We start from the raw sequence: 14,110 nt of genomic DNA, 5'->3' as shown, positions 1-14,110 counted from the left end.
ATGTTTGAATATTCTGTTCTTCGTCCAGATGCTAGGTACAAAGGTGTGTTCGGTTTGTGAAACATAAAAAGAAAAATGGTTTAAAGGGTAATTTTTAAAAAATTTATTTTTAATTGTAGTCAACATACAATATTATATTAGTGTCAGGTGTACAACATAGTGATTCAACATTTATATAACTTACAAAGTGATCACCATATAAGTCTAGTAATCATCTGTCACCATATGTAATCATTACAGTTACTGACTCTTTTCCTTTTTTTGTACATTACATCCTAAAAAGGTAAATTTTATATTGTGTTTGCTTCACTACATTTAAAAAATCAAAAAACTACGATGAAATATGTCTGTATTCTAAAACGGTTCTCTGATACCATGATACCACTGGATGGTATCAGTTCAGTTCAGTTCTGACATCAACTACCTAAAGTCAGTGTCAGGTCCCACAGAAAAAGGACAAGGTCCCCAACTAGGTTGCTCTTATTTTAGTTCCTAGCCATAAGGGGAGACTTATGTCCAACATGGCTGCAAATTTGGGGGTCCCCACCCTCCTTTGGTGTGATGATTCGCCTAACTCACTGAAACACTTTACTTTTGATTACAGTTTTATTGTAAAGGCTATAACTCAGAAACAACCCAATGCAGGAACTGCATAGAGCAACATCTAGGAGGAAGGAGAGGTCTGTGGAGGGAAGCAGAAGATACAGAGCTTCCATGCCCTCCCCTCAGGGAGTCCAGGCACGCCATCCTCCCAGCATACCACTGTGTCCACTAACCAGGAAGCTCCCCCGCACCTCGCTGTCCCGAGTTTTTATCAGGGTTTCATTACATAGGTGTAATTGATTACATCATTGTCCATCTGATTAAACTTAGTCTCCAGACCGCCTCATCCCAGAAGTCAGGTAGTTGAAAATTTTAGCTCTCTAACCAGGCTGTTTTTCTGGTGACCAGTCCTTATCCTGAAGCTTTCTAGATGCCCCCCAATACACACACACACACACACACACACACACACACACACACTCACTCACTCATACACTCATTGGCACAACAAAGATACTTTCAACACTCAGGAAATTCCCAGGGCTTCAGAAGCTTGGTACCAGCCCTGCCTCCCCGCCAACCAGACATACTCTTTATTATACCACAGGCTATTCCCTGGGCTTTGGCCACAGGATCTTTGACAGTGAAAGGCACATACCTGACAGCATAACAGATACAGCAACATTTGGAGGAGCCAGGGTGGGGTAAGGACAGGTAGTTAGCTATTCAACTCAGTTTCCTAATACATTTGACGAACAGTGTCAGTGGTATAGTCTTTTCAACAATGCCAGGGTTATCACATGTCACATAATGGTAGGTCTAACCTGAAATACGAGTCAGAAGATACTGGCACAATACTAGCGTCCCATCTAGTCTTTAATAACTAGTCCAGTCCACCATCATATCATATAACCAGAATGTCTCTAGGGTGAGGGCACTTAAGTTTGCAGGCTTCCATTTGATCTTATCAGGTTCCAGAAGCAGGAATGCTCTCTGCAATATATGGCTTCGCACTTTCAGCCGTCTGGTGTAATTAAACTAACAGACAATGTCATCTCTTGTAGTGAGCTTCTTTCCAAGCATTAATCCTGGAATTCTCTCACAGCATATCCTTAACTACTATTCTTCCTCTCCATTTATATCCAAACCTTTTCACCTTTGGAAGGGACTTTAGATTTGGCCACTGTGCTGGTCTACATTGCAGGCAGCAATACAAGTCTAGCAAGTGCCTCCCTCTCAGTCCACTTGCATTCACATCGGGTAGAGTTACAAAACTAACGAGCTATTTCTACCAACAGGCAATAGAACTAGATCGTTAGCCCCAATACTGCCAGATAGAGTAAAAGCACAACCTACTTCATCAGGCCGTTAGGAATTCTGACAAAGATTTTAAGTCATCCCTGCTTTCATCAATGTAATTGCAGCCTTGGTCCAGGGACTCCTGCCTCAGGTAGGAAAAAGGAAGTTAAGGTGATGTGGGAAAGAAAGACAAGATTATAGTCATCATAGTAGTATCGTCCATCTGTGGGAAGAATTACACAGTCACACCAGGATCCTGGACATTACTGCTTGGCCATTTGCAACACAATAGATCATATGCTCACCATACACTGTGCATAATCTTTTAAGTGTAGTGATTTCTAAAACAGACCATTTCAAGACAATTTAAAGCACAACTTTTCAGATATTTCCAGCTGTTCTAGATTATCAAAAACGATCTAATACCCTTCTACTGTAAAATGACATTTATATTAAATTTTTTAATTGGAAAAACACTTTATAATTCTATAGAAATAAGGCAAGTATAAAGTGGCTGTAAGCTTATCTCCATTTTGGGAATATTGTTGCCAAAATAGAAAGTTTAAAATGACTCACTCCAGAAGAAATAAAACATCTACCTAAAGGATATTTTCTTGTTCTCAAGTCAGCTAGGACTGTACCAGAGAGCTCATTCATTTATCTAGTGACAAAGTGCACTTCTACAAGAAAATATTAAACTAGAGTTTGCAAGCCAAGATACTCCACAGGTCTAGCATTAAATGCTAGAATGTAATCTCATAGAGATCAATATTTATAATGTGCAAAAGGATTAAATTCTTGAAATAACAAAATATAGAGATGGAGAACAGATTAGCAGTTGCCAGGGGTTAAGGATTAGTGAGAAGGAGAGGGCAGGTGTGGTTATAAGGGGCTATAGGGCAGCACAAGGAAGTCTGTGGTGATGAGACATCTCTATCTTGACTGTAGTGGCAGTTACATGAAGCTGCACGTGCTAAAACTGCATAGAAACAAAAGCCTTAGGTGAAAACTGTACTGTATACATTTCTTGTAAATATAGATATATTGCATTAAAAATACACAAAGAATACTCCAGAAGGATACCACACAGTGGATAACTCTCAAGTTGGAGAAGTGGGCAAGGATTGAGGGTCCGGGGTTCGAGGACTTTTGTTGTGATGTTTTCTTCTTTTAAAAGGAAGATGTATTTGCTATTGCCTGAATACTTGAAAATTTAAGCAAAAAAAAAAAAAAAAAAAAAAAAAGACTGAAGGTTCTGTACTTTGTTGGAGTATCTCAGTGGAATGGCATAAAAGATGGATTTTAAAACTGAATTTTCAATGTACGTGTATATCATAATATGGTTTTATACTGGTTCTTTTCATTTAATGACATTGTATCATAAACACATTTCCATATTAATAGATGTTTTATTATATTTTAAAGACTATAGGATGTCTCTTCATACAGATGGAGCAGAATTTGTTTAATCAACATCCAACTATTGGATAATTTATTTTTCAACACCTCACTGTGCTTCAATACATTTTCTGTAATCAGATCTTTTCATTGGACCTTGATTATTTCCATGGGATAGATTTTTAGTGGGGAATCTAATTGCTGAATCAAGGCTTTGTACATTTTAAGGCTGCTTCTGACACATTCTGGAATTCAGGGGCTCCTGAAAGCTCAATGCAAAAAATTTTTTCATGGCCTTGAAGTCAGCTTTGACCATTCCTCTCTCTCAAATCCATTTGTAGTGACAATGCCAACCACCTCATCTAGTCTTTACTGTGTATCAGGTTCTATGAGCTTTACCCTCTGAGAAACTACTTTTAGCTTCCTTTTCAGAAATTGAGGCACAGAGAGGTTAGGGAATTGAACTGGAATTACGACCCAATAATAGGAGCCCTAGCAATAAGAGCCTCAACAACCTGGTTCCCAAATCCGTACTGCCCACTACTTCTTGGGAAGTGCTTTTTTTTTTTTTTTTTAAGTTATAATTGACATATAACATTGTATTAGTTTTAGGTGTACATGTAATGATTTGATATATGTATAGTTGAAATCACCTCACTAAACCTAATTAACATCTGTCACCACATATAGTTACAAATTTTTTTTTCTTGTGATGAGAATTTGTATGATCTACTCTACTCTTTTAGTAACTTTCAGATCTACATGTCTTCCACTTCTTTGGTTAAATTTATTCCTAAATTTATTTGATGCAATTGTAAATGGAATTGTTTTACTAGTTTCTCTTTCTGCTGGTGTGTGGTTATTTCATATTTTGATTTTGTGTCCTGTGACTTGAGTGAATACATTTATTCTAACAGTTTTTTGTAGGAATCCTTCAGGCCAGTGTGTGTATTTAAATGTCACTTTTGGAATTTATAAAAGCAACGAATGGTTTTAAAACGGCTTGAGAGATATTACATTTTAGGAGAATAACTTGAAAGTTATATAGTCGTTTATTCCTCTAGAATATAAACTTTTTTGGATTGGCTAAAAGAATCAGGAGTGAAGAGTTCTTGTACTATATTACTTAGACCCCTTGAAAAATTGTGGTGAGCTACAATGTTATGCCATTGGTCTGTACTGAGGATCTCATCTTTAGAAGCCCTTTGGAACATGTTTAGTATAAAAAATGGTCAATTATGTTCTTCTTGACATTACAGTGCCTTCTTTATGAGAACTCACAGAAGCTTCTCCCAGATTTCAGTCCAGGAAGATTTGTGCTTCTCTCAAGCAGCTGGTCTCATTTTTATTTTAAACACTGACTCTTTTAACTGATCTGCTTCTTTCTTTGTATTTCCTGCTATAAAGCTTAGAACGAAGGAATGGCCTTATTTTTCCAATCTTGCTTTTTCCCTTTGCTTTGCTTTCTTCATTTCCTTCTTAGGGATCTTGTTTTGTGTATCCTTTTTGTAAATGACCTCAAATCTGTTTTGGTGTAAGTGAAAGAATGGCTGAGTGCCTGGAGGAACAGGTGCATGGGTGAGTGGATGGATGGGATAATTAATTCATGTATTTGTAGAGTTGTGGGGTTTGTTTTTGTTTTGTTTTTTACCTTTAAGTTTTATCTTCTGGAGTCCTATAAAATAAGCTCAATTCCATTTCTACGTTTGCTTCTTAAGTATTTAATGATAGTTCTTTTTCTTTGGTTGTCTCTTCTTCGGATTAAAAATCAGAAATATTGATATAAAAGCCTTCATATCAGTCTCGGTTCCGCCATACCCGAGGTGGGTTTCGTTGTCCATTGGGCCAAAGCATCCACCCTCACTGCTTGATTTGCCCTCCTTTACCTCCTTAACTTTTATTCCCCCAGCAACCTGTATCCGCCTCTGTTCCTACAGCCTTGGTGTGTATATTCCCCAGGACCTACTCGTAAGGCCACTGCTTCACCCTTGTCCTCACCCACAGCTTCTCTTTCTATGATGTCTCAAGATCTAGTCTCCCCATCTCCTACTCCAGTAGCTTACCTTTCTAGCTCTCCTTTCTTTCTCCCACTAGACTTGCTCATCAACATCAAGATATCCACACTCTCAACCGTTACCATTTTATTTAATCTTCCACTCCTAGTCCTTCCTTGCTTGCCCAAATCCAATTTCTGCCCAGACCTTCACCCATAATGTATCACCTCAACTAAAACCGGTCATTAAGACCAACTGAAAGTGTTTTTAAGTTAATTTTTTCTTTTTCCTAAAAGCATTTCTATTCTTAATTCAAATTATTATGCCAATGATTAACTGGAAAAGTTTCTGAATTCCCACAAGTTTATCTGAATTTCACACCAAGAACCCATTGTCAACCAATATATGTACACTGGCACTCAAAATACATTTTTATGTCTCAGGCACAGTAGTAAGTGCTTTTTATATGTGACCTTAATATTTATATTACAGCCACCCGAGGTATGTACCCTCCCCCCTTTACAGATGAGAAAAATAGGGTTAGAGAAGTTAAGCAACTTGCTTGTCATTATATAACTAGTAAAATCTAGAGTTCAGAGAGTCACCCCGGCAGCCCAACTCTAAACCAGTATGTTATTCTATATGAAGTCTTAACAAGCACATTCTACCACGAGAATATAAACGGAACCTTGATTTAGGAAGCTGTTTTTGTCCTTGCTTCAATATTGGCTGGCATTTGGCATTTAGTTGTAATGTTAGACTCTGTGGTTCTCATTTTTATGCTGAGCACACAAAAACTGTTTTTTAAAAAAATATTGGACAAGATTTACCAGATATTTTAAATAACTTTTTCAATTTTTTAAGTTAATGACATCAGACCAGGAAAGAAGCACATTGGCGTTTTAAGGAATTGGTTGAATTAAATGGAAAAAAATCTCTGCCTGAGTTGTTTTTGTTGACCATTGCAGATGTTATCCATGAAACAGTTCTGCATTCCCACAAATAATATTTCTTTCAAGTTATTAAAGATTCCCGGCCCAGATTCTACAGTATTTTTTAAAATAATAATTCCTTTAAATAGCAAATAAGAAATAGCTACCTAATTTTGCATGTGAAAAAAACTGATTCTAATATGATATATGATGCCATCTAGCTACATTCAGAGCCCTAATGTTAAGATACTCCGTGACGGTTAAGTTGCATAGGGAGAAGCTGAGTGGTTAAGAGGACCAGCTCTGAGGTCAGACAGGCTGTATCTCCCTCTGGGATCCTCTACTTATCAGCCATGTAATTTTGAGCACACTTCTCAGCTTCTCTGGGCTGTACTTTTCTCGCCTATGAATTGGGATTAATAATCCTTAATTCTTCCTGGTGTGAATTTTAAAATAAAAATATAAAATTCCCAGCACAGTGCCTGGCATATATAAGCATTCAATAAAGTACAGTTATTGTTGTTATAATCATCATGATAACAAATGAAAAGTGTCACCCCCTACAGCAACTGCCAAGCCTAACATTGTGCACATATTTATATTTTGTTCATTGGAAGAAAGGCTAAAATGTAAATTGCTACCAAATTTAAATCAGAGTGTGCTAGAAATAATTATATTTAATGTGTCAAAGTGAATTGCCAGAACTCAGATACAGTATTATAAACTTCGGGAAGTTACGTATGACATTATTAATAATAAACAGATTACAGATGTTTATTAAAATAAAATTAAGTGTTCACAAAAAGCTTAGGAGCACTCCAGAGCAGAGTCCGGAACCTGCGGAAACTAACACTTTTTAAGAGACTGCTGAAAACACCTAAAGAAAAGGCAGAACCTTTGGAAGACTTGGCAGATAGCAGAGAGTTTGCACAAACACCAAAAGAAACAGGAACAAATCAATGGTGATAGTTTCTAACAGAAGCTTAGAAGCATGCCAAGCACAAAGCAGACCCAGCGAAAACTCTAAGAATCCTCACGGGAATGCCAAGGACACCTAAAACCAGAAACCGTGGACGATCCGGCAGCCATCAGAGAGCTTTTGGTGTAAACACCAAAAGAACCCTTAGCTTACCAGTTGTTAGCCTTTTCACCAATGGATGAAAGGAGAGTGAAAAAATAAATGGTAAACTAGTGAGGTCAGATGCAAACTTGCCAAACATTCTGTTACTGATTGGTTCTTGGCAACTTACATTTTTAGAGAGATGGTTAATGCTGGGTTGCTCAAAATAACACAACTCATGGCTGTTTCTCTCAATCTGGAAATCCAAATTAATTATGATTCATGAAAATTTTACAAAAGTCAATGCAGAACACTGTATAAATCTGCACAGCATATTCATGTTTATAACATATCAGTTTCAGCTCTGAATTATTTCCTTTATTAATTCCACTTTAGAGAAACTGTATACATAAAGGACACTAAAGTACTTAGCATATAGCCTTTTAAACTGTTGAAGCCATTTCCTTAATATTCCCTTTGGCCTTTACAATTGAATCTTGTTTTCCTTATATAGCACACCTCATGCCCTTTGGTATAATTGCCACTGCTATTTTTCCTGGTTGAAGCACACTCACATTTGCAGAATGCAGCAATTAATGGGCTCTTAAAAGTATCATTCTATCTCAAGAAGACATTTTTCCCTTGGTTATGATGTTGAACACCAGTAACAAATTGCTTTTAAGCAACTGGTGATTATACAAATATACGTACATATACGTGATTTAGAAAATCGATCATGTTTTCTCACATTCCAGATAGATTCTTACCATATCCAGGACCATTATTTTCCTACTCATGAGAAGTCAGTGAAGATAAAATATGCTTGAAATGTTTTAGTATGTGAATTACTTTGATAACTGTAAACCAGGAGCAAAAGCTTAGATGGTATTGGAGAACCTGGCACTCTCAGGTGGTTTGAGTAAGATGTGTATGTACGCAGCAGACTAGCAAAAATTATCAGTCACAGCCCATTTATATATATGAGAGAATAACTTCTACATTAGAAACTATTTTCTACATTCCTATTTTCTACTAGTTCTATATAATAAATAACTTCCAGTTGGAACCTGTAAAACTGAACACCCAGATAAATACTGGCCTTAGAGCTTTAAAAATGTTTCTATCCAGGTATTCCAGCATTGTGAACACATAGTTCTGTGTGTATTAACATGGTATGTTGTATGTGTGTGTATTCCCATGAGATGTAGTCATTTATAACTAATAAAAATAGTTCTTGAGGATTTTTTCCCCTATAAAATTATGCCTGAACAAATTGTGCCTGCTAAATCAATGAACTGCATGAAAAAAAACAAAGTAGAGTCAGACTCACTTTTATTGAACTGAAGGATATGAATAAAAGCTTGTGCAATGTATAAGGAATAAAACAAACATAAAACTTGTAATTTTAAAATCAGGAGAACGTCACTGCATGATTGGTGTCACATTATTGACATTCTGAATTTTAGGGAAAGAAGCGTTCCATAGTTGATACAGGAAAAAACATACTTGATCCATATTATAAGCATATTTTTATAAGATTTTGTTGTAAAGGTCAAATGTTAGTAGCAACAATATACAGGATGTACTTTTTATACTGTTGTATATTTAGGTTGAAGTTTCAGATATGGGTAAATTGTAAAAAGTGTCTAAAACAGTATACTCACAAAGGATAAATCATTTCAAGGAACATGGCAATTTTACAGTTTGTTTGAATGGTGGGTGGTATTGAGAGTCACATGTAAATAAAATTTACAGTGTTTGAACAATATTAATATATTCACTATAATGTGATTTCATTAAATCTTGTACCATTCTTAATTGATATAGTCTCAACTGATGCTTTTGCCTATTTGCACTTAAAATTGCTTTTAAATGACAAAGATACACATTTTATATTTTAATACCCTACCACATAGTCACACATGATATAATTTACACAGAGAAAGATTTTAATGTTTTTCTGCTTCAATACACTTCAAATAATTTTAATGACAGGGTCATTAGCTTTTAAAGGTTTAGTGTAAACTATTCTCTTTTATTACAATTGAGACATTTTAAAATTTCTTAGAACTATCAGAGTTTTTCAACCAGCTTTTACAAGTTTAAAGTAATCAAATCATCTTCTAATATAATTCAGGTATTTTAAGATTTCTCAAGATTGTCAGACTTTCAATCATAGCAAATGTTTCTAGATACATACACATGTGAGGTCCATGTGTGTAATCTTCCTTAACATAATACTCATCCTTCCTGGAAGAGAAAATTTTTCCTTCTTTTCCTTTCATAATAATCAAAACCTGTAATAATTATATGGTATACAATGTATATATTGTACATAGACAATATGCATATGTACATTATACATAATGCATTTTCATATTTTATATTAGCACTTGCTTAAAAGATATTCATAGAATGGTAGAACCGATACAATGATACTTATTTTTTACTTAAGATAGGTTGCCCAAATCCTTCTGTAGCACGTAACTGCACACTTATGGATTTAAACAAGTTATGAATCACAAGTCCTTATGTTCTGTAATGTATTCCAAATGAAAAATGGAGGGGAAAGTGTATGGCATCATGCTTCATGATATGGCAGATATTTATCAAGTCAGTTTTATAAGTAACTGTGGTAAATGATAATTAAAACCTAGCCTACATAATATATAGTTATAAAAAGTTATATATTATGCCACAGTACTAAAAATAAAATATATTCTTCTCAAATAGTGAAAATAAGATATCCTTCATGTTTTTTATGTCACATATGTTTTCTCTTTTGACTATGCCTCTTTTTTCCCCCCCATTGTAAATGAAATAATGTCCAACATTTTATTAAACAATAATGAGACTGTGGACAATTTCTGGCCATCAAGGCCTACAAAGGGTGATAAGACAATTATCTTGTCATTCATTGCAGATATACCTAATGCATTCAATATATATGGTAAAATATAAAAATAAAAGACAAATATAAATATCTTCTCAGTTGTTGAAAAATCAAAAGTCCAACTGTACCTTATTATGAATATGGTCTTGTATATACGTGATTCCTGTATCTCGAATAGGTACAGCAACTAACTGGATGTCACGGGTATACCACCAAACCGTGAACCATCCAACAGCTGTGATTATGCTTGGCCGGGAAGACACGGAAGCGCTCTTTTGGGTTCCGCTCAAGGGAGGGATCTGATCATACCTACGTGCTGCTTTCCCAGACGCGCGCGCAGCAGTCTCCAGGCGCAGCTCGCTCTTCGACCTCCGCCCATCCAGGGAGACCGTGACCTGTCCTGGAGAGAGGGAAAGGAGTGGAACTACGCCCCTAACCCCTCGGCCCTAAAGCAGACTGCCCTTCCCCCGACGCACCAAAGCGCTCACGTGTTCTCTTTGATTCGGGAAGCAGACACGAGTGAACACAATCTGAGGGCGGGGACCGTCCTTCGAAGTTGCGCTCGGAGCTTGCCCGCTGCTGTCACCCCTGCCACGCGTGCCTAATGTTTCCTTGAACCCAATGAAACTTAAGATCGCGGAGAGAGCGGGGGGTGGGGATGACCCCAACCCAGTCGCCCGGCGATGGGCGATTAAGCCGGGGTGGCGGACGAGGTCCGAGGAAGTCGGTGCGGCCGCGGCCACTCCAGCTGTTGCGCCCCACCCGCAGTCCCCAGCCCAGGTCTGTCCGCGTGGTCCTAGAGCTGCCCCCGGAGCTCAGATGAGCGGGAAGCGGCCCTCGCCGCCGTCCGACTCCCTGGCGCCGCCGCCTCGAGGGCGGCCGAGCACGGACACCGGCAGCACGACCTCCCCGGGGCTGAGCTGCTGCAGACGCATGGACTCCTCGTAGGTGGGCAGATACTTGACCTCCTCGTAGCTGGGCAGCTGCAGGAAGACGGGCGAGACTACGCGCAGCTCGTGCTCCGAGGCGCAGGAGGGCGCCGAGAGCCCGCCGCCTCCGCGGCCGCGACCGCCGCTGCCACTGTCCAGCAGCGAGTCCTGGGAGCCGGCGGCCGCCTCGTCCCGCAGCAGCGCGGGCGAGTCCTCGTCGTCGTCGTCGTCGTCGGGCGGTCCCGCGGCTCCCGGCGGCCCGGCGCCCCCCGGCGCCCCCGGCCGCGCCTGCCCGGGCCGCCCCTGTCCGCGCGGGTACCTGCGGGGGCTGGGGCAAATGATGCGCTGCAGGAAGTAGCCGATGGCGAAGAGCACGAGCAGGATGAGCAGCCCGGAGAGCTTGCGGACGAACCAGCCCACGTTGTCGAGGAAGGCATGCAGCGGCAGCTTGCAGCAGCGCACCGCCGTGGCGTTGGCCGCGTCGCAGCAGCGCTCCCGCTCGCCGCACGCCAGCTCCGCGCAGCCCCCGCCGCCCCGCGAGGGCGCCACCAGCGCCAGCGCCAGCAGCAGCAACAGCGGCAGCAGCGGTGGCGGCGCCGGCGCCACCGACAGGCCCTCGGCCGCGACCCCGGGTCCCCACATGGCCGGCGCAGACCGTTGCTAATGTCCGGGGCTGAGGGTGCGGGGATCCGTCTGTCCGCTTGTCGGCCGGCTGCTCCCCGGGCGCGCCGCTCCGGTCCCGCGCGCCGCCTCCCGCGCCCCCGCTACCTGCGGCGGGAGCAGCCCTCACTTGGCCGTGCCTGGGCGGAAGGAGGAGCCCGAGGCGAGCCGAGGCTGCAGGAGGCGGCGGCTCCTCGCAGCCTGAGCAGCTTCCTGAGCTTCTGACCTTAACCCCACGCGGCCGGCCGCCCCGGCCAGGCGCGGGGCGTCCGGAGCCGCCCAAGATGGCAGAGGCAGCTTGCGCAGGGCTCCCGCGGGCATCTCGGCGCCGCCGCTGCGCTCTTCCACGACCCCCTGTCACCCTCCGGGGCCGAAAGGGTTAACGCTCCGCGCGTGGCGCGGGAGCATCCTGAGCTTGATTAACTCAGCCGTCGCGCTCTTCCCCTCCAGACGCGCGGGGGCTCTTGCTCGCGTAGGTGTCTCAGTTTTAAGTGATTGGATTTCCCCAGGCATGTTATTTAAATTGACTTGCGACATGGATTCGCTTACCATCTTTTTTGTGATCTTTCTGATTAAAAATGGATGATGGCCATTAATGGCTAGCGCAGCCCCGCAGCCGTCCCAGAGCTTGGGGGGTGGGGACCGCTAGATGGTTCTGCTTTCAGGCCGATCCAGGGGCCTGGGAAGCTGGCACCCATTGGTGGCCTCCTGAACTGATAAGAGAATTTCCCGGAGAGGCTCAGGTCACGGCACCACAGAAAGTATCCCCAGAGGGGTAGGGGAGCCCTCTGCCAAGGTGACCTGAGTTGACCAAGGAGGAGCGAGGGGGCGCCTATTTCCCCCAGTGGCTCATCGGACAAGCTCCCACTCCAACCGAGGCACAGAGCGGGGTTTTGGGTTTGGGGATAGAAGGAGGCCTGTCCTCCTGCGTAAATATCTGTGAAATGTCATAAGGGGGTTTAAATAGTTGCCAACGTTCCTGAGCATTGATCCGCATCCGAAGGGTCTTTTTCAAGGTTATTCTTATTGACAAAGTTTGCCTTTAAAAGGAGTCTGTGCTCCCACTTAGCACATGGGGCAGAGTGCCTTTCATTGAAGTCAGCACTCTCTGGGGTAAGCCCCTTAGTGCCCAACGTAGGGATGGCAGTAACCGCAGTCCCTGTGTGCTGGGTGCCCAGGTGGTGGCCTCTTAGAGAGACCACATGTGCTGGGTGGTGGCCTCTTAGAGCGACACCCTGGAGAAGCCAGGAGCTTGCGCTTTTATTAAGGCAGACTGAAACAGTTGTCTTTTTGGAATTAGGATTTATTCATTCCCTCACCTCTTAAATAAATAGTAGGATTCCTAAAGGGAAAACAAACGGGAAATATCACAGTGATTGAGAGGGAAAAAGTAAAAGCAAAGGAGAAATATAGACACAAGATTCAACTGTAGGTCAGATAAAAGCAAAGATTTCTTTCAGAGTAAGTCATACTGTATCTCCCTAATAGACCAAGGCTGGGGTGCCGGTTTGATTTAGACAAGTCATTGCCTGAATGAAAACATTTTCGGTATTTCTGCTTCTGGGAACACCTTGCTTCGTTTCACGCTCTGAAACAAATCCATTCTTCTCATGGAAAAACTCCTAAGTGTCAGATAAGATAACTTCATGTGAAGCTGAGTTGAGCTCAGGTCCTGTGTAAGCTCTCCAAAAGCCACATTTCTCTGTGACAAGGCCTGTTTTGCTGGAGGGAGGCCTTAAACCTATCATGTAAAGCCTGATTAACAAGCGGTTTCAAATTGCAATAAGATAACGGGGATAGAAATGATAAAACAGTGAAAATTGTATTATTCTCGCATTCATCCATTCTTTTGCCAAGTTGACAGTGAATATTTTCTAAATTCAAGGAAATCTGCTAGATGCACACCATTATAGAGAAAAATGACTATTTCTACCCAGCATGGAGTAAATCCAGGTTTGCTCTCCAGCTGCTAACGAATGGCACTTTCTTTTCTAATCTCGACTTGTTCTTACTTTATCAAAGGAAAAATAAAATTAATGCGTTTCAAATAATCTCAAGGATGAAGGCAGTTCATAGCCTGAGATGGACTTTAAGTAGAATGTTGAAAAAATACAAGGACCTCTTTGGGTTTTTATTATCTGTTCCTTTAGGATTTCCGCTAGTGGTAGTAGAAGCAATGGCAAAAGTAAGGGGGAGAGGGGAGTTGAATAGTTGATACATAGGAGAAACTGCCCTTCTTATTATTACTTTGAAATTACTAAACAGAATTTAAATCGTTTCATTTCTGTCTGCCTTTAAAGGTTATAATTTGTTTGTAGGATATTAGGACACAGAACAACATCGATCTTATATAAAAGAAAGTATTGGCAGAGTAACTTATAAACAAAGACAGGGATGAGGTC

The 14,110-nt window shown here is 41.2% G+C and overlaps 1 protein-coding gene and 1 non-coding gene across 2 annotated transcripts; both read right to left on the bottom strand.

Annotated features, from left to right (window-relative positions):
• Positions 1-8,541: 8,541 nt before the first annotated feature.
• LOC107512962 lies at positions 8,542-10,862 on the bottom strand. The gene is made up of 2 exons (XR_004950505.1): positions 10,596-10,862; positions 8,542-10,519 (listed from the first exon to the last, which is right to left on the bottom strand). It is a non-coding gene; the product is annotated as an uncharacterized LOC107512962 (transcript).
• Positions 10,863-10,884: 22 nt separating this feature from the next.
• On the bottom strand, positions 10,885-11,753 carry CUNH3orf80 (chromosome unknown C3orf80 homolog). The gene has a single exon (XM_036219486.1). It carries the CDS (start codon positions 11,688-11,690, stop codon positions 10,935-10,937), a length of 756 nt encoding a protein of 251 aa, XP_036075379.1. The 5' UTR covers positions 11,691-11,753; the 3' UTR covers positions 10,885-10,934.
• Positions 11,754-14,110: the final 2,357 nt, after the last annotated feature.

This window comes from Rousettus aegyptiacus, unplaced genomic scaffold (genome assembly GCF_014176215.1).
Source record: "Rousettus aegyptiacus isolate mRouAeg1 unplaced genomic scaffold, mRouAeg1.p scaffold_m13_p_4, whole genome shotgun sequence".
In the NCBI taxonomy this organism is placed as follows: Eukaryota; Metazoa; Chordata; class Mammalia; order Chiroptera; family Pteropodidae; genus Rousettus; species Rousettus aegyptiacus.
This window is presented reverse-complemented; position numbering and strand designations above follow the sequence as displayed.

What these genes read in the sequence shown, in the direction of transcription:
- CUNH3orf80 (XM_036219486.1), bottom strand. Translation starts at nt 11,690, where the DNA reads ATGTGGGGACCCGGGGTCGCGGCCGAGGGCCTGTCGGTGGCGCCGGCG.